The 26110-nt window shown below is 34.4% G+C and overlaps 1 protein-coding gene across 1 annotated transcript; it reads right to left on the bottom strand.

Annotated features, from left to right (window-relative positions):
- Window positions 1–6049: 6049 nt before the first annotated feature.
- Window positions 6050–24167, bottom strand: LOC136216784 (probable trehalose-phosphate phosphatase C). Its single transcript, XM_066003344.1, has 9 exons — window positions 23871–24167; window positions 9256–9396; window positions 9093–9164; window positions 8708–8797; window positions 8516–8572; window positions 8317–8418; window positions 8153–8230; window positions 7944–8084; window positions 6050–6196 (listed from the first exon to the last, which is right to left on the bottom strand). The coding sequence occupies exons 1-9, from the start codon at window positions 24165–24167 to the stop codon at window positions 6050–6052; spliced, it is 1125 nt and encodes a 374-aa protein (XP_065859416.1).
- Window positions 24168–26110: the final 1943 nt, after the last annotated feature.

Below are 26110 nucleotides of genomic sequence, written 5' to 3'. Positions count from 1 at the left end.
AATTAACTCATTTGATTCACCCTCGTATATTTTACATCCAGTAGCATCAAATATAACTTTTCTCCCATTGTCACATAGCTGAGCTACGCTGAGTAAGTTATATTTGAGTCCACTGACTAGGGAGATAGATTCAATAGTAGGATTACCTCCAATGGTTCCTGACCCTACTATCTTACCCTTCTTGTTGTCTCCAAAACTTACACTTCCTCCTCGTTTACGCTCAAACGTGATGAACTGAGTTTCATCACCAGTCATATGCCTCGAGCATGCGCTGTCAATATACCACATCTTTGACTTCTCGGCACGTCTCAGGCTTACCTGCATTGTAACTAGTTACTTTTAGGTACCCAATTCTTTTTGGGTCCTTGCTTGTTAGGTGCAACAGGTAAAGCATCATATTTTATTTTATGGCGACATACATGGACAGTATGGCCATTCTTTCCATAGAAGTCACAGCTGACCTTCTGTTTAGGTTGTCTCACTGACTGGTCAGCACCCCAGTGCTGAGCATGCCAGCACACCTTTGTGGTGTGACCTTTCTTCCCACAGAAGTCACACTGGACGTTCCGCTGGGGATTCCATCTCTGATGAGTACCTTGGTACTGAGTTCTCAGAGGAATGTTTATTTTATTTGGAACCTTTAATTGGTTCTGGATAGTTGTGACGTCCTTTCTCAGTTTCTTCGAAACTGATTGGACTTCAGAGACAGACTCATGTATGATCTTCATGTTATCATGCAAAGATGAGTTGTCCTGAAGAAGGTATCTGAGGTCACTCAGCTTAACCTCTTCAACCTCATCACAGCGCCTGCTGAGTGCTCTAATTTTCTTATTACACTTTTTAACAAGTGTATAGAGATCACTCAGGGCATTACCCATTTCGTTTCTGAGCAGAGAAAGTGATATTACCTCATTTGATTGCTCCTCATCGTCAGACTCAACGGAGGGGTCAGCATGCTCAGAGACGCATGGCTCAGCAAGTTCGTCAGCCATGAAGCATACATTCGCTGACTCGGTGGCCTCAGCTTCTGTTGATGAAGACTCATCACTGTCGCTCCATGTAGCCACCATTGCCTTTTTGCCATTCTTCTTATCTTTCCTCAGCGTGGGGCAGCTTGACTTTATATGGCCAGTTTGATGACATTCAAAGCATATAATGGGCTTTGAGTTGTCTTTCTTGTATTTGCTGTCGCTGGAGTCAGCTTTATACTTATCAAACTTTCTGTATGGCTTCTTAGAATATTTGTCATTCTTCCTGAAGAGCCTTTTCATCTTCCTTGTGAACATAGCCATCTCCTCATCATCTGTTGAGCTCCCGTCAGTGGAGTCAGCTTTCATGACAAGAGACTTCTGCTTCTTGTCTTCAGATTTTTCCTTCACCTCGAAGTTTTTCATAGATATCTCATGGGTCAGCAACGAGCCGATGAGTTCGTCATATTTGTAGGTGGTTAAATCCTGAGCTTCCTCAACAACGGTCTTCTTTGCTTGCCAGTCTTTAGGAAGACTCCTGAGTATCTTTTTGACTTGTTCTTCCTCAGTGAAGATTTTCCCAAGTCTCTTGAGCTCATTAATGATGTTGGTAAACCTTGCATTCATGTCAGATATGCCCTCATCATTGTTCATCTCGAACAGCTCGTACAGTCTCATCTGCTGGTTCACCTTGGACTCCTTTACTTTATTTGTTCCTTCGTAGGTGACTTCCAGCTTCTTCCAGATCTCTTGCGCCAACTCACAACCTGAGATTTTATTATATTCTGCAGCATCGAGCGCACAGTGAAGCATATTAATAGCCGAAGCGTGATTTTGAAGCTTCTTGAGATCATCCTCTGTCCATTTGGCCTCAGCTTTTACAACTGTTAGGCCAGCCACAACTTCGACAGGTACAAATGGGCCTTGAACTATAGATAGCCAGGCACTCATGTTTGTAGCCTGAATGAAATTTTTCATCCTATTCTTCCAGAAGGTATAGTTAGACCCGAAGAATAGGGGAGGCCGAGTGATGGACAACCCCTCAGGCAGTATCTGACTTGTTTGGTTTCCTGGGAGAAACCGAGTAGTGTTTTCGCCCATGGTAGGGATCAGCTCAAGGTTGTTAAACCTTTTTCAGTGAGCTTTTAAGCTCTGATACCACTTGTTGGTCCCTTACAACGTTGCAAGTATAGTTCCAAGGGGGGGTTAGGAACTATTTAAACTTTTTAAACCTTAGGGCAGAATTCTTTTCTAAAGAGAAAAGGATTTAACAGCGGCGCTGAGTGATCAGTAAGATACTGGCTTAGGCAACTGGTGACTAGGTTAGTTTCTTGACTTGAGTCAGGAGATAGCACTTAAAGTCTATTCCTGAGCTCAGATGTTCGATGCGCACAACTCAGCTTGACCTTTTTACTTGGTCAGTTTTTGGTTATTTAAGCAAGCAATATATATAAGGAGTTTAAGGTAAGAAATACGTTACTCAGCAGATTTATCCAGGTTCGGCTTCTTCTAAGCCTACGTCCTGTCCTCGAAACAAGTTCTGAGATTTCGAATCCTCTACTGAGCTCTTTAAAGGTAGAGCCTCAAACCTTTTACAATCTTAGCAACTGAGTATAACAAGAGTACCTTCCTCTATACCTCTACTCAATCCTAATCTCTCGCTGAGTACTATAACCGAGTACTCAGCCTCTTCTTTCTAATCTCTAGAAATGATAAGTGTTTGTCCTAAACAATGATTGCTAAGACACCTTAGATGATTGAATAATCACTCTAGACTTTTACACAAATATATGAAATGTAGTGTAAGATTGCTTTGCTCCTTGCTTGCAGAACTTGCGTAGAAATTTGGTCAGCGTAATGGCTTGATCAAGTTCTGTGTTGAATGAAGCTTCTGATGGCACTATTTATAGAGACGTCTTGAGGCATTGGTCATTTCGAATTTCGAAATAACCGTTGGAGGGAAACGGCTTTCTGTCGTTGTCATCCTGACTTGCTCAAAGCTCTCGGCCAATCAGATTTGTGTATCTTCTGTCCTCAGTCAGCTTTTGGTCAGCTCAGTAGAATGTCTCTCCTTTTATGGTAAAGTCAACTAGACAGCATACTGTGTCGTCTGAACTTTACCCAAAGTGGAAATACTTTGTCTGGAAGTTTTCCTTAGCCAGCTGCTGTCTTGTACGCTTTGTCGAATCAACTCAGCAGCTTCGTTCCGAAGTTGTTCCCTGAAGGTCTTCTAGATCCTTCTCATACTGAGTTGCGTTTTGCACACAGCGACATCGTTTTGATAAACGCGGGCCGAGTTGTATTGAGTTGTTTGACTTGGGCTTTGACTTTCATATTGGGCTTGGGCCTTTTAATCCTTATGTCTTATAAACAATTTTAACTCAACATTGAACAAACACATTAGTAGAATAAATCAAAGCATTTAAACTTAGTGTGTTTAGAATATGATCATAATTATACTTAAACAATTTTGTCAAATCAAAATTATGTGGAAAGGTGTTTCAACAAGAATATCTTGGCTCTGCTAATAAATAATCTCCACAACCACTATTTGTTACTGGCAGTTGTATATAAAAACTAGTCATGCTCCTATGGAAGCTATCACCATTTAGTCTCCTACATTATAGTGAAAAACATTCGGTTTACACCTCAAGCCCATGTAAAATTCATAAATCCAAGACATGATTCTAACACATCACTGTCATTCAATGCATGAGATACAAAACCCATGTATGCACAGTAACACTGAGGCAGTCGATTGCATTAAATACAAATAGGAAAGGGAAACATAATATATAAATCAATCAATTCATAGAACACTTGTAAATTAATTGACAACATACCAGTGCAGTAATACATCCTCTGTAGATAGTCGTTTGTAAGTATTGGTGAAGGTATTCGAAATCCTAAAGTCGTTTGTAAGCATTGCTGAAGGTATTCGAAATCCTAACCAATTAAATCTTGCTACACTGGATTTTAAGTAACTTATTCTTCAGACATGAAATTCACTTTTGAAAAATGATTTACAATTATATCAAGTAAAAATTTCAATTATGTCAAACTAAGTAAATCATTATTTTTAATATATTTTAAGAATTAAGGGGGCGTTTAGTTTGAGGTCTTTAGGAATGGGAATGGGAATGGGAATGTGAGGGTTTCATTCCCTTTGTTCTTGTTCTTGTTTCATTCCCTTTAGGAATGGGAATGAGAATGGGAATGTAGTCAGGAAGCTATCACAAAAAAAAACTAGGGGTCTAAGATTTATTTTTAGGCTTTAAAATTTATGAATTGGGGTCTAAAATTCTTAAATTGTGATATAAAATCATACTTTATTTATGATATATAGGAAATAGTAGCATATTTTGAATTAATTTTGATAGTATGATTTAGTTGTAATTTTATACTCAAATATAATTTTGGGTAAGTTACACAATATTTATATTTAAGTGAATTATTTACCACTCAAGTGGGTTTTGAAATAAATTTAGATAAATGTCACAAACTTGCAAATGAAAACTGTAAATACCACTAACCGTGTAATTGTTGGTTTTCTAAGAAAATGCTTTGCAGAAATTCACTATCCGCAATTTGGAAAACTACCTTTTTAATTGAATTTTCAATCAAAAACTCTCTGTTTTTATATGTGATTTTTCACACCCTAAACGAGGAGCAAAATCACATATACTTTATCTTGGTTTCACTAATTTTCGTTTTCAACTCTGGTCCAAAATAATCGGTTGGTTCTTCTAGAGCCTTATGACAATAAAGAAAATCATTCATGGTGATGATGATTGCAGTTTCAGAAAAATCTTATGTTTAGCAAAATTTTCACTTTCAATTTCTAAATAAAATGCCGACCTTATGACAAATTCTAAACAAATTGCGTGTTGACGTTTCATATAAAGAATAATTTATCCATCAAAATGCATGAATTTCTTAAATTTCATCAAAATGCATGAATTTCTTAAATTTCTTGAAAGTACATGAAATTTTACAATGTTTTGATTTGAATTGTACAGAATTTTAAAATCACATCTTGACTTTGAAGTGAAAAATCACACAAGAGAAGAAAAAAAATACAACGAAGATAATGAGTCCCTAAGAGTTCGGGATTAATTAATTAATAATTCAACTAATAAAAACAGTTATTCTCTGCAAAAAAAAACAGTTATTAAAAATATAGTGTAACCAATTTGTATGACAAAAGAATAGAAAGAATTGTTTTTTTATATTCTTATTATTAGAAAATAAGTAATTGATAAAAGCAAATAAAATACCAACATTAAATGTAAAAAAAAAATAATAATGTAAAATAAATCTAATATATGACTATTGGTGTAAAAAGCCCAATTTGTAATACTTTCTAAAAAGCCCAATTTTTAATGCTTTCAAAATTGAAGCCTGCAAAAGTCTTTGGCAGGTGAATTGGGCTGGCTAGGATAATATTTGGGTGAAATACATGAATATCATAATTAAGTATAAAATTACAATTAAGTCATATCACCAAACTTAATTCTTAATATGTCATTATTTTCTATTTATTATGATTTTATACTATAATTTAAAAATTCTAAACCTCAATTCATAAATCCTAAATCCTATAAAATATATCCTAGACACCTAATTTATAAATTCTAATCTTTAAAATATATTAAAAATGATGATTTTACTAGTTTGACATAGTTCAAAATCATTACTCGACATTGTTGTAATTAATTTTTCAAATATGAATTTCTGTGTAAATTTCCCATAATATTTTGGAGAAAAGCCCAAATAAATCCGACCCAAAGATAATAAAATATTAAACACATAAAATGAAAATCGAAAATTTAAATTGATAACCAATATATATGAAATTCAAATGGGAAATACTAATAATTAAGGTTCCATATGATTAAAATCATAAATATAAACCTATTTCAATCTTTGTCTCTGCTCTCCATGTTTTTCTAAACTTCTTTCTAGTAATAACTTTTAGGGGTATTTTATATAGTTAATTTGCATCCATAAAATTTAGCAACTTAACTATACTCTATATAACAAAATTAATCCCCCTTTTTTAATTATCATAAGATTTAAATTTAATGTGAAGAAGTTTTTTTCCAATTCACAAGCTGGTCGAGAAAGTCATTCACTTCATTTGTATCACGCAAAGAATAGGTCGCTTTTGTCTCCTTTGCTATAGAAGAAACAATTATGGGATATCCTTGACCAATTTCTGTGATCATCTGTAAAAGTAAAATAAAAGAATTATTATATATTTCTAATAAATGTATGAAAAAGTTTCAATGTATCAATCCGGTCTTGAGGGGTTCTACCAGAAATTTTCTGAGAAGGGGGTGTTATTTTTACTAATCAAATTTTATAAAGTGTTTTTAAATCGAGAAAAATATTTTAATAGATATTCACATAACCGACAACAATGCCAAATAGAAAAAAATACAAACGATGAGAAGAGATGAGAAGATGAGAGATTTTTTTTTAGAATGGAATTGAAGTTTCATCTAATTTTGAAGGAACTAACAGACACATGATTGTAAACCGTAGAGGGTTATTGTAAAGAAACAAAGGCGTCATTTCAATCTTGATTGTTTAGTTACAATAGATTTACTTTCTTTGTTTCGGTTTTTTAATTCAAGAACAAAAACGATATCACTGTAAGGACAAAATTTCAACTAAAGAACATAAGCACCAGGTTATAGATATCACTGTAAGGACGAAATTTCAACTAACGAAATTTCTACTGCATATAAAAATACGTTTTAAAGCAGTGGATTCAAAATAGCACCAATATAGGCCTAACATTTACAATATAATATCAATTTAGGCTTAACGTTTACAATATAACATCAATTTAGGCCTCACGTATAAAATAACACCAATATAGGCTTAACGTTTACAAAATAATACGAATTTAAGCTTGACGTTTACAAAATATATCCAAGTTAAGCTAAACGTCACAATTAAATTAACCATATTATATTATTTTCCTATTAACTTTATATGTTATCTTTTTATTTAGTTTTATTTTCTTATTTATTATAATACAATTAATTAGTATTCTTGCCCATTAAAATCTTATATTTGTTTTTCATCAACCATTCCATGACTCCTAATTTTAGAACACTGACATGTATCAATATTATTTTACATGAGCCATGAAATTTATGAGTCATGCAATGGTTGATGAAAAACAAATGTAAGATAGGTGTTGTTTGATAAAACTGAAAATTAAGTGCTGAAGAAATAAGTACTGAATTTTAAGTGCTGAAAATATTGAATGATTTAATTTTTTAAAAAGTATGAGTTGATAATGTTTAACTTAAAATGATAAGTTAAATATTTTGACTTATCAAAATAAGTGGTTTTTAACTTAATTAACTAATTTAAGTGGTGGAAAAACAACCGTTATCAAATGCACTTAAATTAAATAAGTGTTTAACATTTTAATTTAAGCAATTAAGTGCTTTATCAAACAAGATAAATAAGAAAATAGAACTAAATAAAAAGATAACATATAAAGTTAATTGGAATATAATATAATATGGTTAATTTAATTGTGACGTTTAGCTTAAATTGTATATAGTTTGTAAACGTTAAGTTTAAATTCGTATTATTTTGTAAACGTTAAGTCTATATTGGTACTATTTTATACGTGAGGCCTAAATTGATGCTATATTATAAACGTTAAGCCTAAATTGATATTATATTGTAAACGTTGAGCCTATATTGATGCTATTTTGAACGTTGAGCCTAAATTGGTACTTTCCAAAAACCTTAGGCATATTTTAGTACCTTATCCCAATAAATAATGATTATGCATTAAAGAAACATTTAAATTTCTAAAGTTCGAATTTAAGACTAATATATAATAACATCATATGCTCAAAAAAAACATATAATAACATCATCCTTCTTGAATCATTAAGCAATCAGGTATTAAATCTTAAAGTTGGTCATCATTTTCTCGTTTACCTCAAAAGCATCTTCATCAGTTTTGTCATCTCCAATATATAGAGGGAGCAAATCATTAGTGTCACCAAAACCAAGATTCTGAATCAGGTATTGCAAAGCACGACCCTTGTCCCAATCAATACGAGGTCGTATCTCAATAACCTGATCAGACAAAACACAATTAATGTTTGAAATTTTTTACAGAAAATGAAAATCATATTAAACAGTACCTTCCTGCCTCCACTTATGCGAAATGCAGGATAAGCGTCCATGATTGATTTCACAATCTCCTTAAGTGTATCAACTTCCTGCAATTTTCATAAATAAACATATATCATATTTTTGGTTGGGTTAATTAATTAATTAATTTAATTACTGTAATTAGCTTAATTACCTCAGGATTTACACGTCTGTAATGCACAGAAATGCAGAAAGTATTGTCTTCAATGAGGGAACCTTTGATGACCTTTGTTTTTTCTTCCAAAATTTTGAGTATCTTCCATTTAAAAATAATGAATAATGTTTCAAAAATTAATATTAGTGTGAGACCTAAAAAATAATCAAATATATATTATAGAGATGTTTATAATTACCTCTTGAATTGTAGGCAAAAAATCTTTTGCTGATTGAAAGTAAATAACTTCCTTTTCCTAATTAAAAATACAAAATCATCATTAATTTGTCTAAAACATTATTGAATCATTTTCAAGTAGTTTAGAACGGAATCAGGATGATCTTGTGCAAGAGACATCACACACGTAATGATCCAAAGAAAACACGAATACCTGACTACTAAAAGAAGGTGTCGTGGTCGAGATGTCCATTCCATGACTTCCAGCATAGGTTACATTATGAAGTTGCACAAATGCTTTCACCTGATGAAATCAGAATTTTTAAAAATAAAAAACAGTCCAATTAATTCATTTATTAATTAACTAGATTTTCTTAAGTTGATTTTAAACTCGAGGTATAGTAATTGACGAAAATAGTCCATTATAATACGTGCATGATAAACAAAGCATTTAAAAGCATTACCAAAGATAGCAATGGTAAAAGTTGTCCAAATTCAAACATCACTCTAAAATATACTAATATTTAATTTTCGCTCTTATTTACATCACTTCTGTGCCACAACCTTAAAAAACAAATATTACGGAGAGGTTTATTAACCTTATCACGAGACCTTCCACTAACAATAGCAGTGGGGAAGAGAGAAGCAACTTGTTGAACAGCTGAACGCATCTGCATAAATTAATTAATTTATAATTAATGAAAAACATATATACTCCTTTAATTTAATATAAATATATATGAAGATTAATAAAAAATAAACCTTAGGAGACATGAAAGCTTGATCAGGGTCATCAACAATTGGGGAAAGAGTTCCATCATAATCCAAAAAAACAACTATCTTTTTCCCTTCTGCCTGCTTCATCATTCCTTCAAATGATTCCAGAGCTGATGGATGTTCTTCCTGTTCATTTTTCTTACAAATTTTTGTTAGAGAAACTAGACATGTTCACAAATTCGGGTACCATACAGTCCGTGTTCAATGGCTTCGGCTTAGACAAAGAAAAGTTATATTAGATCCAACATAGCTCAGGCACCAAAGGCTGCCAATCAGGCTTGCAAGTCATACAAATATAGGTGGATTTATTTGAATTGGGTTTGAGATTTGATTTTTAAAGTCCCAACTCAACCGATCCAAACCCACCTAAATTAACAACGGCTAGGTTTAAGATAAACATTTTAAAGCTGAAATCTGTTGGGCTAGAGCTGAGTTTGCCCAAGAACATGTCTAATAGAAATTAGACATGTTAACATATCCCGAATACTTAACCAGACTCGCGTCTAATGGCCTGCACTTGGACAAAGAAAATTTACATTGAACCCGCCTTGACCTATATCTACCAAATCTAATAACCATTTTTAGGTTGTGCAGGGAATTTATAGAAATAGAACGGTCCGGTCTACTAATATTAATTATTAAATATTATTTTAAAGTATTTCTTTTATATTTTTATTATAAAGAATATATATATTTTTCAGATGTGTTTATTTAGATTGGTTAGGTTTAAGTTGAGTATTTTAAAGCAAGAGCCTGTTGGACTCAATCCGACTCATGAACTAAGAATTTAGTAAAACAAAACTTTAAACTTCAAAATACATGTGTGAATTCACTAATATGGGACGGATATGAGATGCAAAAAGTATACCCGTTAGGGGTAATGGGACGGGTATGGATAATTAAAAAATAAACAGATAAGAGTTAGGGGTTGACACTACCCACGATTACCTACCCGTTGTCATCCCTTCTAATATAATAAACTATAAACTAATAAATTGGATACCCTATAGTTTATTTATTTGTGTGATTTTCTTTTATGTATAATGCATATTTACATTAAACTTGACAAGTTTTGCTTATTGATACCCTCAACTTTTAAAATAACCTATCACATCTAAAATGACACACCTATTGTTAGCTTTAACTATTATCACATTCTGACCTCCTACCCTACAAATTAAGGTTCAATTTTAGTCTTCTCATCTTCAAATCAGACCGAATAAGCCACTATATTTCAATGGTCAAAATCTTTTGACTCTTCAGTAGTGTCTCATACAGTCTTAAACCTTTAAATTTCTTCAGAGGTAAAAACTGATCATAAGAAAAAAGTTGAAGCATAAAATTGTTATTTTACCTCTCTTCTCATAAACTATTTCATATAAAATAAACAGTGATTTTCACTTGATCAGTGAGTGATTAAGTGAATTTGGTCAGTCACCGTTAGATCTAAACTTGCTAAAATCATATGGTAAAGATTAAAACAATTTTTAGCGTGATACGAATCCGGAGAAACGTTTTTACGGTTGCTTCAAGTACGGGGTAAACAAATTTCTAATTTGGGGTTATGTTTTACAATTGGACAAGTTTAAGGGGTAAGTTGTTACAATTGAAAGTTGAGGGGGGCAGTTGCAACATTTGGACAAGTTTAGGGAGTTATTTGTGTATTAGGCCAAAATGGAATTAGAATAACAAATATTTTTCACGTGCAACATATTTAGTAGTAAGTTTAATTAAGACTCTCAATGTACTCAATCTAATAACTCGCGTTCTCAATTTCATTTCATTTCATTGCAATGTTTTGTTTGATTTTTGGCATCTCTGTAATTATATTAGGATTGTAGAACTATATTACATTATGCTAAATCAAATGAAAGTTGGAGACGGATTGATCGATCTCAATAATTTTAATGATTGAGACACCAAAATGCCCAGTTGCAATACAGTTCCAAATGACAAAAACTAAAGCATATGAAAATTCAATATATATGTTTATACTAAAAAGGATATATATTTATACTAAAAAGGTTTTCATAGGCTTCAAACCTATATGTAGAATAATGCAAGATATGCATCTAATTTGGGAATTAAATTAAAATTAAAAATGTTATGATCCCCTTGTTAGTTGTATATAAAACTATATTTTATCCTATAAATCAAAGAACAATATCCCATGATTACCAAGAACTGTAAGAGTATACAAAAAAACTAATGATACGGAAAGGCAAAACAATACATTTGATAGTGGCTGATAACTAACATCATCTACAATAATAAACATATTTTTAATACACTTAGACAAATATTTTACTACATCCATGGTCTAGTTATGGAGATTATTTGCCAATCAAAGTCGACCTTTGATTCTTCAGGTAGAGTAACACTTATAGTTCTTCATGTAAACTACCACATCCAGAATTGTTGGTCCCTTATAACGTTGCAAGTATAGTTCCAAGGGGGGGTTAGGAACTATTTAAACTTTTTAAACCTTAGGGCAGAATTCTTTTCTAAAGAGAAAAGGATTTAACAGCGGCGCTGAGTGATCAGTAAGATACTGGCTTAGGCAACTGGTGACTAGGTCAGTTTCTTGACTTGAGTCAGGAGATAGCACTTAAAGTCTATTCCTGAGCTCAGATGTTCGATGCGCACAACTCAGCTTGACCTCTTTACTTGGTCAGTTTTTGGTTATTTAAGCAAGCAATATATATAAGGAGTTTAAGTTAAGAAATACGTTACTCAGCAGATTTATCCAGGTTCGGCTTCTTCTAAGCCTACGTCCTGTCCCCGGAACAAGTTCCGAGATTTCGAATCCTCTACTGAGCTCTTTAAAGGTAGAGCCTCAAACCTTTTACAATCTTAGCAACTGAGTATAACAAGAGTACCTTCCTCTATACCTCTACTCAATCCTAATCTCTCGCTGAGTACTATAACCGAGTACTCAGCCTCTCATTTCTAATCTCTAGAAATGATAAGTGTTTGTCCTAAACAATGATTGCTAAGACACCTTAGATGATTGAATAATCACTCTAGACTTTTACACAAATATATGAAATGTAGTGTAAGATTGCTTTGCTTCTTGCTTGCAGAACTTGCGTAGAAATTTGGTCAGCGTAATGGCTTGATCAAGTTCTGTGTTGAATGAAGCTTCTGATGGAACTATTTATAGAGACGTCTTGAGGCATTGGTCATTTCGAATTTCGAAATAACCGTTGGAGGGAAACGGCTTCCTGTCGTTGTCATCCTGACTTGCTCAGAGCTCTCGGCCAATCAGATTTGTGTATCTTCTGTCCTCAGTCAGATTTTGGTCAGCTCAGCAGAATGTCTCTCCTTTTATGGTAAAGTCAACTAGACAGCATACTGTGTCGTCTGAACTTTACCCAAAGTGGAAATACTTTGTTTGGAAGTTTTCCTTAGCCAGCTGCTGTCTTGTACGCTTTGTCAAATCAACTCAGCAGCTTCGTTCCGAAGTTGTTCCCTGAAGGTCTTCTAGATCCTTCTCATGCTGAGTTGCGTTTTGCACACAGCGACATCGTTTTGATAAACGCGGGCCGAGTTGTATTGAGTTGTTTGACTTGGGCTTTGACTTTCGTATTGGGCTTGGGCCTTTTAATCCTTATGTCTTATAAACAATTTTAACTCAACATTGAACAAACACATTAGTAGAATAAATCAAAGCATTTAAACTTAGTGTGTTTAGAATATGTTCATAATTATACTTAAACAATTTTGTCAAATCAAAATTATGTGGAAAGGTGTTTCAACAAACTCCCCTATTTTGATGTTGGCAAAACTATTCAGCGAGGAACTCAGTATTGAGCTCCCCCATGATAGTTGACCTATTATAACTTAGCAAACTCCCCCGTAAGAGTTGAGCTGCTGACTTAGTTTTACTCTAAATATTTAAAGGTTTAATCGAGTAAGTCTAAGGTCAGTTTTTCAGATATAGGTCAGCTCATGGAACATATTCTATTTTACTCAGTGTTTAAGCGGAAGGTTTTATCATTCAGAGGGCGCTGAGTAATTTTTTGTTCAATGAGTTTTATAAACATATAGGTAAGTGTTGTTGAGTGATTTCCGCAAGTGCACAGTATACGCTTGTAGTAATAAAAGATATCGAACCCACAGGGAACACTTTTTAACTAAAACTTTATTTTATTCGGTTTAATCACGTGTTTAGGTTTAATAAAAGAAATACGTTTTAATTGATGGAATTTGTTTTGGTAAATTAGGATTAGATAGAAGGATTATATCGAGTTTAGAGAACAATTCCGTTTTGGAATTTTGATTACAAAACAGATACTTCCGTAATCGGAATAAAATAAATCTTATTTTCATAAAGCAAAGTAAACAACTTTAACTTTGTGAGATTATGGACATGTAACAATATAGTAATTTATTCAATTAAATGGCTTTGAACTATAGAAATCCCTCTAGCGTAGAGATGATTCCTACCTTAATCAAACTAGTGTTTTACTTCTGATAAGCCGCGATCAGCGATCATGTCATCCATAAAAACTAAATTTGTTAAGTGTTCAACAAAGTTCTTATATGAATAAGATGGAACAGAACGTTTTAATAAAAACACCAATTTATCATTTTGAAAATCATTTTGTCAGAACAATATCAAAATAACAACAGTAAGAATATATTGAATAAAGAAGGTATATCATTAATGAAATGTGAATTTTCACAAGTTAACAGAGAAGTAGAAACTTGGATAGGATTGCAACGAAAACTTTGAGATCCGGGTCGTCAATCTTTCTCTCAAACTCCGTAGGCTCGTCAAACCTCATGCGCTTCAGCCGTCAATTCTTCTCGCTGGATCTTTGGAATAGAGACTGGTCTCGTCCACTATCAAAATGAAAACTAAACTAATACTGTGTTTATAACTAATCTAAATACAATTCGTGTACAGCACGATTGCTTACAGAAATGAACTCTAACTTTCTGATTCTTTTCTGAATCAGAAACTCAACATAACAACTTTCTTCTCTAATTTCTCTAACTTTTCCAACCTAACCAACCTTGATTTCTGAAATGGATCACTTATTTATAATTGGTGAAGGGTTGTAAATGACGGGTCGTGTCTGCTGGTGAAGGGTTGCTTTTATCCGAACGAACAGACGCGTTTTTCCGATTTTAAACATGTGTTTTGTGTGCAGGAAGGTTCGCTGTCGCGACTGAGATTCTGAAAATCTCAGTCGCGATAGGGGGTATAGGGGCGAGCTTGAAGCTTCGTTTTTCCCCCGAGTTGGCTCCGTAAGTCGCGATTGAGATTTTGAGAATCTCAGTCGCGACAGAGAGATTATTCCCTGTCTCTCGACTGCTTTTCGTCCTCCTTGAGCGTTCTTCTGACTGATATGCATTCTCGGTACGTTTTTAAGGTTTTTCCTTCATTTTAGCTCCGTTTTTGCTCCTATTTGGATTTTACCAAATATTTAAGTACCTTGCATCAAAGAAGTAAATAAAGATGTAAAAGTATTCCAAATGAATATAATTAGCACGATTTTAATGTAAATTTAACGTATTTATATAGGATATTTTAGGTATATTTTGGGCTTGACAAACTCCCACACTTAAGCTTTTGCTAGTCCCGAGCAAAATTTCACTGAATTTATTCTTTACTCAACCTCTTTATAAATAGAAGATATATATCCATATATTCCTCTTTAAATTAGTTAAACCGAAAGATAAACTTTTCATGGTAAATTTATACGCAAAGTATCAAACTAGCTTGTTTAAAAGAGATATATTACTCGTCTTGTATTTCAATTTTTATATTGAAGTATTCGGGACGGTGTAAGCACGCATGTTTTCGAATCTTTCGTCTCAAGGCATTTCTAAGCACAAAATTTCCTTTCCCAAACCTAAACTATTACAAATATGGATTTATTAAGGACTTAGGTTTAATATATTTGCTTAGTTACGCCCGAGATAAGGGTGGTCTCGATCGTAACTTTATACGCATTTAATTTCGTATTCGTTTAAGAGGTACCAACCATGCCATGGGTGGACGCAATCGTTACTTAAAACTTTAAACACGTTTAATTTTGCTTTAATTTTTTAACGTTCCTTTCATACATCGACTGTGATAAGGGTGGTCGCAATCGTGGCCAAAAGTAAACGGTACTTAATGTTCTTCCCTTTCATACCTCGATTGTGATAAGGTTGGTCTCAATCGTGGCCAAAAGTTAAGAATACGACTACTTGATTAATATGAAAATAAAATTGGGAAAGAAAAATAGCACATTCATCCTATATTGACTTGAAATTCAACATGTATTATGGCTAAAGTTTCCTTAAAAACTTCAATTGGTTTTTAATGTAAGACCAAAAATCATATCGAGCTAAAAAGCTAAAGTAGTTAGTTCGATTTATGCCTATAAACCTAATTGAAAATTGAAAATAAGATTTATATTTATCATGAATTCATGATATAAAGTAGAGATTTGAAACTAAAGAAATTTTACTTATATACATTCACTCGAGACGTTTTTTATAAAATCGTATCGGAGATTTGTAAAAATATTTGTAAAAATATAGCCCGTATAGAAATATTATTTCTACCAATAATGATAACCTTAAAATATGCTTAACATTATTTTGAAAGTAGAATTTATTTGAAACATATGAAATATATATATTTTAAAAAATATATATGTTTATGAAAAATAGCTATTATTTTTGAAAAGTGTTGCATTTATTATAAAAATGTTGCAATTGATTTGGAAAAATGTTGCACATTATATTTTACTTAAAATTAAATAACAATATGCATGTATACTTAAAATAAATATCATTCATTCTCATTCATTGCATTCATTCGTACTTAAAAAATAAAATGGATATGAAATACCTCCTCCCACACTTAATTTGGACCATGTCCTCATTGGTGCAAAAAGCGATAAAACACGAAAAATAGTACGAAATAAACCATACGAATTAGAATTGAAAATAATACGATAACATTCAAACAAAATAATAAAAATAATTGTACCAAACATAATTAAAAATATTGTACCAAACCGAATAAAACATAATAATAATAACGAAAATGAGTTAAAGAGAGAAAAGATAAAACCTATCAAGGTGATGGTGGTGGAGAAGGCGTAGTCTCAACTCCTTGGCGTCGGAAGAAAGAGAGCATCCGGCGATGAGTAGACTTGTGCTCACGACTCAATGTAGTGATCCTTGAACTCATTTCGGCATTATTGGCAACGACTTCATCTAACCGCAAATTCATGTGACGGTTATGCTCGTTCATTTGTGTCAAAACACGTTGCCAACCAACTTGTTCTTCTTCATTCGGTTCCACATTTGCTTGCTCGGTGGCATTAACATCAACATTCTCCTCCTCCTCTTCTTCTTCATCAAATTCCTCTTCATCCTCCTCATCATCATCTTGGGCACCTAAACCTTGTGAACCCGAGGCTTCACTACCCATGGTAGCAAAAACACGTCTTGTGCGATCCGCATAAGAGATAAAGGCGGGTGGTCCCATTTTCTTCAATAAATTGGCCCTTTGAAGTGCCGTGAGATCCAATGAAGGTAAACCAACATGAGACATATTTTGATAATCCGCTAATTCACCTCGAGCGCCCAAAACAATGCCGGTAATTAAATTACCCATAGGCACTTGCTTATTGTGGGACTTGGAAGCTCGAACTAAATTAGTAAATATCATCTCAATACTATCAATTGTCAAACCCTTAAAAATAGCATCAAACACAACCAAATCACGAACTTGCACTTTTGAACTTTCAACCCGACCAAATAAGGAGAATGATAAAAACTTGTGAAAGAAGAATACACAATCATCCTTAATTAGCTTACTAGATGTATGCTTTGGACTAAAAACATCTAAACCGGTTAAAGAATTCCAAACCGTGTGTGAATCAAAAGGTTTTGGCTTTGAATAAAAATTGCAAGTAGGAAAACCAAACCAACGGTTCATAGCCGCATACCCAACATCATAACGGACTCCATCACTCCGAAAAGAGATAACTCCTTTCTTCTTGTCATAGGTTAGAGTAACCAAAAACTCAATAATATGTGTTTTAAGACTAGGAAAACGCATACTAGCAAATCATTTCCAACCAAGAACGGTAAGAAATTCATCAATACGCTCGGTAAAAGAAAGAGTATTTACCGTGTCGGTGGCAAGAAAAGGCATGTCAACGAACTCTATTAGGACATTAGAGAATCGGCGATATTTGCGCCCTTCGGCTTTCGACGTGATATCGAACGGTGCGTCATATTGAACCCGTAATCTATTGATCTCGGTGGCCTTGGCTTTGTTTGCAACGGTCTTTTGTCTAGGCATATTGTCTTTGTTTGTGAATTTAGGGTGAAAATAGATGAAATTTGGGTGAAATAGGTGAAGAAAATTTGAAAGGATGAAAGTTAGAATGAAAGATAATGGTGGTGAATTGGGGAAGAAGAAGATGAATAGGGTAAAAATTTATGGGGAAGAGAAAAGATGGTTGATTGGTGTAAAAATAGGTGATATAAATAGGTGTAAGTAATAGGTATTGATTAGGATAGAGTAATAGGTAATGAATTAGAGTAGGAATAGGATTAATTGCAAAAAACCATCCAAATCCCGTCACAGCAGCCGCAAGTCGCGACTGAGATTTTCAAAATCTCAGTCGCGACAGCAAGCTTGCAAAGGGGGCGAAATTTTCCTGAAAATTGCTCCTTTGCTGTCTCAACTGAGATTTCAGAATCTCAACTGAGATTCTGGAATTTCTGGGTAAAAATTGGACTGTTTTAGACAATTTCAACATGATCAATTCAACTCCTCTTGTATTTAAGTGACATTAATGCTAAGTTTTAATTCCTGAAACTACAAAAACAAAACCGAAACATTAAATAGAAGGAAAACCAAAGGTTGTTCCTTAATTAAAAGAAATAAATGAAAGAATTAATGCACTTAATTAATCATAATGACCTATTAATTACTTATTAAACATATGTACACAAAAACAAAAATAAATCTATATACATGAACAACAAACATATGTACAGTTTTTACAATCAAACGTTATAAATTTAAACAGTATCCCTACGAATTGGAATACGTTTTATTCTATCCCTTTCTAATTGCTCATGAACAAAAACTTCTCTTTCTGTTAGAGAAAGAAACTGTGGACAGACACGAAAAACTCATTTTACGATTCCCTCACTTTCCGAGAACTCATAATCAAGTATGGGAAAAGTTCCGTATCAGATATTTCACATATAATATTCCCAAACCCTATGGTCCGATTCGTCGAACGGGAAGCGGCAACTAATCCTTCCATCAAAATCTTTGAGGAATTAACTGTGTTACCTTGGAAAATATCACCTAGCACATATAAATCGGTAACCTGGACAATACTGCTTCTGACTCGACCAAATAAACTATGACAGAGAAATTTGTGTAAATACAGCATGGAGTTTAGAATTTATTGATTTGTTGTAGGCAAGACTTGGATTGAGTCTCCAAAATCCTGTCAACATTCTCCAGATATCAGTAAAAGTTATATCTCTGCCAGGATGATGTGGAGTGGTGTCCCGTGGTGGAAAACCAAACCATGTATGAAGTTTAGGATATCCAAAAGTGAATATCTTCCCTTCACAACGAAAACCGAGACGAACACGCCTCTCATTAACGAACCGAATGGTAGACAGAAACTCTAATACCCTATTTCCAATAATAGGAAACTTTATTGATGCAAACTTGGTCCATCCTAAGTTTGTCAGATAGCGATTCATGTCATCGCTTATCCCGAGTTCTTCGTTCAGGAACTCATATATAGCATTCCACAAAACTGTGCATATCTAAACTATAAATAATGTTTCCCCTCATCATGATTGTAGATTGGAAACCATGCTCCATAGCGTGAAGAAATGTCAACACGCTTGCTATGAGCAGAAGTGTGTTTTCGAACATTTTTCAAAGACTTAGTCATATCTGTGAGAGAGAAGAAAATGATGTCTGTAGGATTGAGAATTTGAGAAAGAAATTCAGGAAGATGAAATGAAATGGAATAAGTCTGATCCCACAGGAATATATAAGACATTTAATTGAAATGTTGTGTCTGTTAAAAAGAAAAAATGCAAAAAGTGATACCTCTTCGAATCAACTGACAGAAATTTTAAAAATCAGATGGCTGTAATCCCTTACAACTATTTCAAATTGGAAAAGACAGAAAATCTCAATCGAGATTTTCGGAATCTCAACTGAGATTTCCAAATCTCAACTGAGATTTCTGCATATTTAATTTCTCAATAATTCTAACACTTAAATGAAATCATTTTCAAAACATGACTAGATTAAAATTTGATTTTACAAAACCTTATTTGTACACAAATTCAAAAATAAAAACAAATAAAAATAAATTAACCTAAAAATTAAAATAAAAATAAATTAAATTAAAAAGAAATAAAAATAAAAACTATGAACAAAAGATAAGAAAAACTAAAAATTAAAAATATGAAAACTAAATAAATTAATTTTCATAGAACAAAAGACATGTTAGTGAAAAATATGCGTGTCATGAATATCGATAGAGAATTGTAAAATCTCAGTTTGAGAATTAAAATTCTCAGTAAGTTCAGAAATTTATAAAACTTCAAATAAAAATCACTGTAGAGATTTGTTTAAAAATCTCTATACAATCAGAAACTTAAATTATTTGTGATTTTAATTCAATTGAGATTTCTTTAAATCTAAAAATACTTTCCTCATAAATTACAAATATTTAAGATACATAACATATTTTCAATATTGTTAAATGATCACAAATTTTTTTATTTCGAATCTAACCATTATTACTAAACTAAAAATGAATATATAACTTTAACTAAAAATGAAAAATTTAAAGATCAAAATACAAAAACTAAAAAGAACTAAAAAAAATGTGATAACCCTTAAGAATTCTCAAGGAGAATCAAAATTATGGACAAAATTAATTACCTGGACCGATTTAAAATAATGGTCCTGTCCATTCTAACTTACCTGGAATAAGAAGTTTCTTTTTTATTTCTCAATTTAAGGATCTACTGATTCCGGTTGAATGCCCGAACTTTTGGTTCTGGCCACGAAAAAAAACTACGCGCATGAACTGAAACTGTTGAAACTATGGTAAAAATTGACAATTCCTTCCTAGCGGATAAGGTAATTTCAAGGACTGTATTCCCCATTCATACTTTCTAATATATCTGTCTGAGAAAAGTTGATCGGCTATTTCTTGGAGAGATAAATGTAGGTGTTTAAGGAAATGATATAATAAAAGAAGAAATTATATGGGTGTAATGTAGGATTGAAATAATTTGTTTACAAAGAGAAATGATGTTTTGGTGAAGGGTTAGTGTATAGAAAAGAGGTAAATGTGTTTGGGAAAAGGTAAATTTTCTGGAAAAAATTATATCTGTCACGTCTGACATCCCGTTTCATAAAATTTTCTTTTCCTTCTGATGTATCTGCCGGCCAAATTTCTTTTCTGTAGACTCCTTCTGTGAATTTATATTGATGATCAAATCTCCAGTTTATCTTTTGAGAAACTTGGATTTTTTTTTCTGCAAACATCTAATTGCAAACGTTAAATAATAACGAGGATTTAGTCCTAGTGACCATCCTCAAAAATAAAATACTATAAAGATAAATAAATATATTGTTAACCAAGGTTCGGAATAAAACACGAAAAATATAAATTTTTGTTAAAAATTTGGCGTTCCCCGGTAACGGCGCCAAAAACTTGTTGAGCGATTTCCGCAAGTGCACGGTATACGCTTGTAGTAATAAAAGATATCGAACCCACAGGGAACGCTTTTTAACTAAAACTTTATTTTATTCGGTTTAATCACGTGTTTAGGTTTAATAAAAGAAATACGTTTTAATTGATGGAATTTGTTTTGGTAAATTAGGATTAGATAGAAGGATTATATCGAGTTTAGAGAACAATTCCGTTTTGGAATTTTGATTACAAAACAGATACTTCCGTAATCAGAATAAAATAGATCTTATTTTCATAAAGCAAAGTAAACAACTTTAACTTTGTGAGATTATGGACATGTAACAATATAGTAATTTATTCAATTAAATGACTTTGAACTATAGAAATCCCTCTAGCGTAGAGATGATTCCTACCTTAATCAAACTAGTGTTTTACTTCTGATAAGCCGCGATCAGCGATCATGTCATCCATAAAAACTAAATTTGTTAAGTGTTCAACAAAGTTCTTATATGAATAAGATGGAACAGAACGTTTTAATAAAAACACCAATTTATCATTTTGAAAATCATTTTGTCAGAACAATATCAAAATAACAACAGTAAGAATATATTGAATAAAGAAGGTATATCATTAATGAAATGTGAATTTTCACAAATTAACAGAGAAGTAGAAACTTGGATAGCGTTGCAATGAAAACTTTGAGATCCGGGTCGTCAATCTTTCTCTCAAACTCCGTAGGCTCGTCAAACCTCATGTGCTTCAGCCGTCAATTCTTCTCGCTGGATCTTTGGAATAGAGACTGGTCTCGTCCACTATCAAAATGAGAACTAAACTAATACTGTGTTTATAACTAATCTAAATACAATTCGTGTACAGCACGATTGCTTACAGAAATGAACTCTAACTTTCTGATTCTTTTCTGAATCAGAAACTCAACATAACAACTTTATTCTCTAATTTCTCTAACTTTTCCAACCTAACCAACCTTGATTTCTGAAATGGATCACTTATTTATAGTTGGTGAAGGGTTGTAAATGACGTGTCGTGTCTGCTAGTGAAGGGTTGCTTTTATCCGAACGAACAGACGCGTTTTTCCGATTTTAAACATGTGTTTTGTGTGCAGGAAGGTTCGTTGTCGCGACTGAGATTCTGAAAATCTCAGTCGCGACAGGGGGTATAGGGGCGAGCTTAAAACTTTGTTTTTCCCCCGAGTTGGCCTCCGTAAGTCGCGACTGAGATTTTGAGAATCTCAGTCGTGACAGAGAGATTATTCCCTGTCTCTCGACTGCTTTTCATCCTCCTTGAGCGTTCTTCTGACTGATATGCATTCTCGGTACGTTTTTAAGGTTTTTCCTTCATTTTAGCTCCGTTTTTGCTCCGTTTTCGCTCCTATTTGGATTTTACCAAATATTTAAGTACCTTGCATCAAAGAAGTAAATAAAGACGTAAAAGTATTCCAAATGAATATAATTAGCACGATTTTAATGTAAATTTAACGTATTTATATAGGATATTTTAGGTATATTTTGGGCTTAACAAGTGTCAAACATGTTATCAGCATTTAGTTCAATCAATGAATTTTATAGGCCTTAAACATAGCTGATTTAATTGAAGATACAAAATAACATAATACACAGCATCGTATACAAATAATTCATAACTCAGAGTTTGAACAGAAGATGCAAGTATTGATATTTAATATAGGTAGTCAGTGTTTATAATCAAAAGTTCAAAGATAGGCATTCAGACTACATATACAAACTACTTACTTAGCCTATACTTAGCTAGCCTATATATCTATTTCTTTTTCTTCTGTTGGGACTGACTAGACCCATGCTGTGTTCTCGCTTGTTCTTTCTCCCCCGTTTTGTCAGCATCGGGAGGAGGAATCCTAAAGCTGTCGGTTAAGATGGCCCTGGTCAGTTCGTTGGACAGCTCTTTAGTCTGTCAGCGCTTTCATTTACACCGTCAAAGATAGCCACACCATTATCGGAGACCTCGGTGGGAATATTAAGCTCAGCAGCGCTGATCATGCTAACTGTGAAGGCTTGAGATTTGCCTATCCATGTAAGTGCATCGGTCAGGCCAGCAATGACTTGGTGGAATGTTTTGAGTAAGTAGGTGTCAAAGTACTGACGCTGAACATTGCTATGACGAATATGGTTGAAGGTTTGTCTGGTGATGGACAACATTTCATTCTATTTCATAGCGTCAGTATCCATCTCTTGCTTGTTCAGATTCAACAATCGAACAGCCTCACCAATTTGCTCAACTGAGCACTGAGAATAAGAAACCATTTGCTCATTGGTTTTGAGTTGCTCGGTGTGAAGCTGAGCAAAGAGCATCTTTACTTCATCAGAGGTGGCGTAGCGTGTGTTCTCAGCTGACAAGGTCTGAACTTGTTGTTGTAGAGCGTTTAAGTGTTGAACAGTTGTCAGCTGGATCTCAGCCAGCTTTGCAATGGAATCCTACTTAGCTTGCTATGCTTGAAAAGTAATGATGACGTTCAGTGGCATTTAGATAACTTTGAGAGCCTTCAGTGACATCAGTATGACCGGTAGGAAGAGGAGTTAGAGGAATGACGTGGTCAGTGACTGGTAGCGTAGTTCCAATCTGCACTTGGGGTTCTGGTAGAACTGATTGATCGGCAGATATGTGTATCGGAGAAGTAGAAATCCGAATACTGTCAGTGCTGACGGGGGCAGATATGTTTGGAGTCAGCACTATGCTTGGATGGACAGTAATTGGCTCAACTTGACTTGTTGAGTTAGCGGAAGCATTCAAGTCGGCATGTTCCTGTTGAGAAGAAACAGAGGCTTGCTTTTCTATAGATGCTGATGTAGTAGAAGGAGGTTGTCATTTGAAATTTTTTAGCTTGACTACAGAAGGGTCCTGGGTTGGCTTTTGAATAACGAAGTCAGGAAGAGTTGGTGGTTGTACATGAGGCTCACTGACTGTCTTTTCACTTGCTTTAACCAATCTTCTTCTGCGAGGAGGAATGTCAGCTTGAATAGACTCTCCTGAGTGAGATGGAGAAGATTCTTCTTGCTCAATATTTAGCTGGTCAGCTTTCTCTTGGACTTGATCAACATTGTGTTGGTCAAGTTCTTGTTCTTCTTCAGCAGCCAACACAGTATTGGCTTGCTCAGCTGCAACCGCTGGCCTCTTCTTTTTCGTCATCTTCTGAACTATCACCATCTAGTTCTTCTTCAACTTGTGCAATAAACTGGTCATCCAGATGCACCTCTTCTTCTTGTTCCTCAGACACAGTTCCTAAACACTGTGTGTAGTGAGAGTCACCAGGCACAACAATGTCAGTAGGGATAGCATCGAGGGGAGTCAGTGTAGAAGACTTGTGCTTCTTCTGAGGCTGCACATCAACATTAGTCCTGTCCTCAGTTTCAGGCTCATCTTGCCTGCCCTTTTTTTCAGCTGACTTAGGTCTCTCCTGACCCTTAGTACCAGTTGATTTTGCCTCTTATCTGGGGACTCAGTATCATGTGAAGGAGTCTCAACAGCTTTCCTCTTACGAGAAGCGGGGGCTTTAGTTCTTTTCCCTTTCTATGGAACAACTGTTTCCTTAGCTTGTCCAGCAGCAGCAGCAGCAGCTTTTCCTTTCTTCAGAGGCTGACCGAACTTCAACGCTCTCAGCGAAGCTACTGTGATCTCTGATCCTTTAGCTGTTACTTCATCAGTCAGGTCTATCTGATGATCAATGAGGATCCTGGTGATGAGCGATCCTAGCCTTAGAGTTCCGGTACTCCTTAGGAAGCCAGCAATGAGGAATACTGGCATGTTGATCGGCTTGTACATCAGCATATGCCAGATGAAGCATTGCTCGAAGTTTGTTGCTGAGGTGGTGCAGTTAATCTTGGGATAGATAAAATAACTCAGCAGATAATGAGCCATCTTCTGGTGCTGACCCATGGAGGAACTGGATACTTCTCCTGAGTGGCCTTCAGGCTTACAGAAGTTGACCAAGTACTCAGTTTTGTCCTGATCTCCAGATCTCCTCCCTCAGTTTTTAACTTGAGCAGATTTCCTAGGTAGAGAGGGTTGATGAAAATGGTTTTCTCTTTCACCACGGTTACTAGGTAGTCCTGGTTATCATCAGCAACGCGGAGGTTGTGGTAAAACTCCTTTACAAGGTCAGGATATGTGGGATCCCTAATTGAAAATAGCTCAGTCCATCCATTCTGTGAAATCCACTCACAGAAGGGTTGTTCGGATTGTACGAATGCTTCAGATACCCATCTTGAGGGCTCAACCTTCCATTCTCGGACGTTTTCGAAGACCTTTGAATAGGTCCTGACTTTGTCAGGCTTTCCCTTACCAGAGGAGGTTTGGCCAGTTTTTCCTTTGCTCGGCGTAGTGACCTTGGTAGATTCCGGTACAGAGGTTTGCCTGGAGGTTTCATCGGAGCTGGGCTTAGGGTGGCCGGCACCGAAAATGTTGAATGAAACTTTAGTCATAGTTGAAGATGGGAAAGCTTAGAAGGTTTTTAGAGAGAGAGTTCTTTGCCAAGAGATTCGATAAACGTAAAGAGGAAACAATGGGGATTTACCCATTATTTATAGCGGTGGAGAATGGATCTTATCGAATCCATGTGTCAGTTTTGCCTTGGGATTGTGAATCGACAATGTTCCTAGCATTTGTGACACATTCGGCGCGTACGTCATCCTAGGTATCTATACGCGTGCTTATTCTAACGGATCTAACACTCAGCGTTTAGAATACTAAGCGTTTGATATTCTGAGTGGTCAGTATTGCATAAAGGGATGATTTCTAAGTTTAAACTAACTTACTCAGTGTGCAAATTTACTCAGTATTTGCTGTTTAATCAATTTCAATGAGTACTTAGCAAAGACAATCATTCAGCATAGTAATTCACTCAGCATGCATATTCATTTAGTACAGGAATTTACTGAAGAGGATTAAACATACCAATGGCTTCTCTCAGTATGCTGAACTGTTCACGAGCCAGTGGCTTTGTGAAGATATCCGCAAGCTGCTCATCCGTTGGGACGTAGGTCAGTTTTATCTCACCTTTGAGTACATGGTCTCTAATGAAGTGATGCCTTATGCTGACATGCTTCATTCTGCTGTGTTGAATTGGGTTCTTT

This window comes from Euphorbia lathyris, chromosome 2, assembly GCF_963576675.1.
Source record: "Euphorbia lathyris chromosome 2, ddEupLath1.1, whole genome shotgun sequence".
NCBI classification, from domain to species: Eukaryota; Viridiplantae; Streptophyta; class Magnoliopsida; order Malpighiales; family Euphorbiaceae; genus Euphorbia; species Euphorbia lathyris.
This window is presented reverse-complemented; position numbering and strand designations above follow the sequence as displayed.

Excerpts from the sequence above, each read along its gene's own strand:
- LOC136216784 (XM_066003344.1), bottom strand. The coding sequence starts at position 24,167 with ATGACGAAAAAGAAGAGGCCAGCGGTTGCAGCTGAGCAAGCCAATACT. Across the intron at positions 9,165-9,255 it reads AAGCTTTCATGTCTCCTAAG|ATGCGTTCAGCTGTTCAACA; the intron begins GTTTATTTTTTA and ends TAATTTATGCAG. Across the intron at positions 8,085-8,152 it reads GCATAAGTGGAGGCAGGAAG|GTTATTGAGATACGACCTCG; the intron begins GTACTGTTTAAT and ends TTGTCTGATCAG.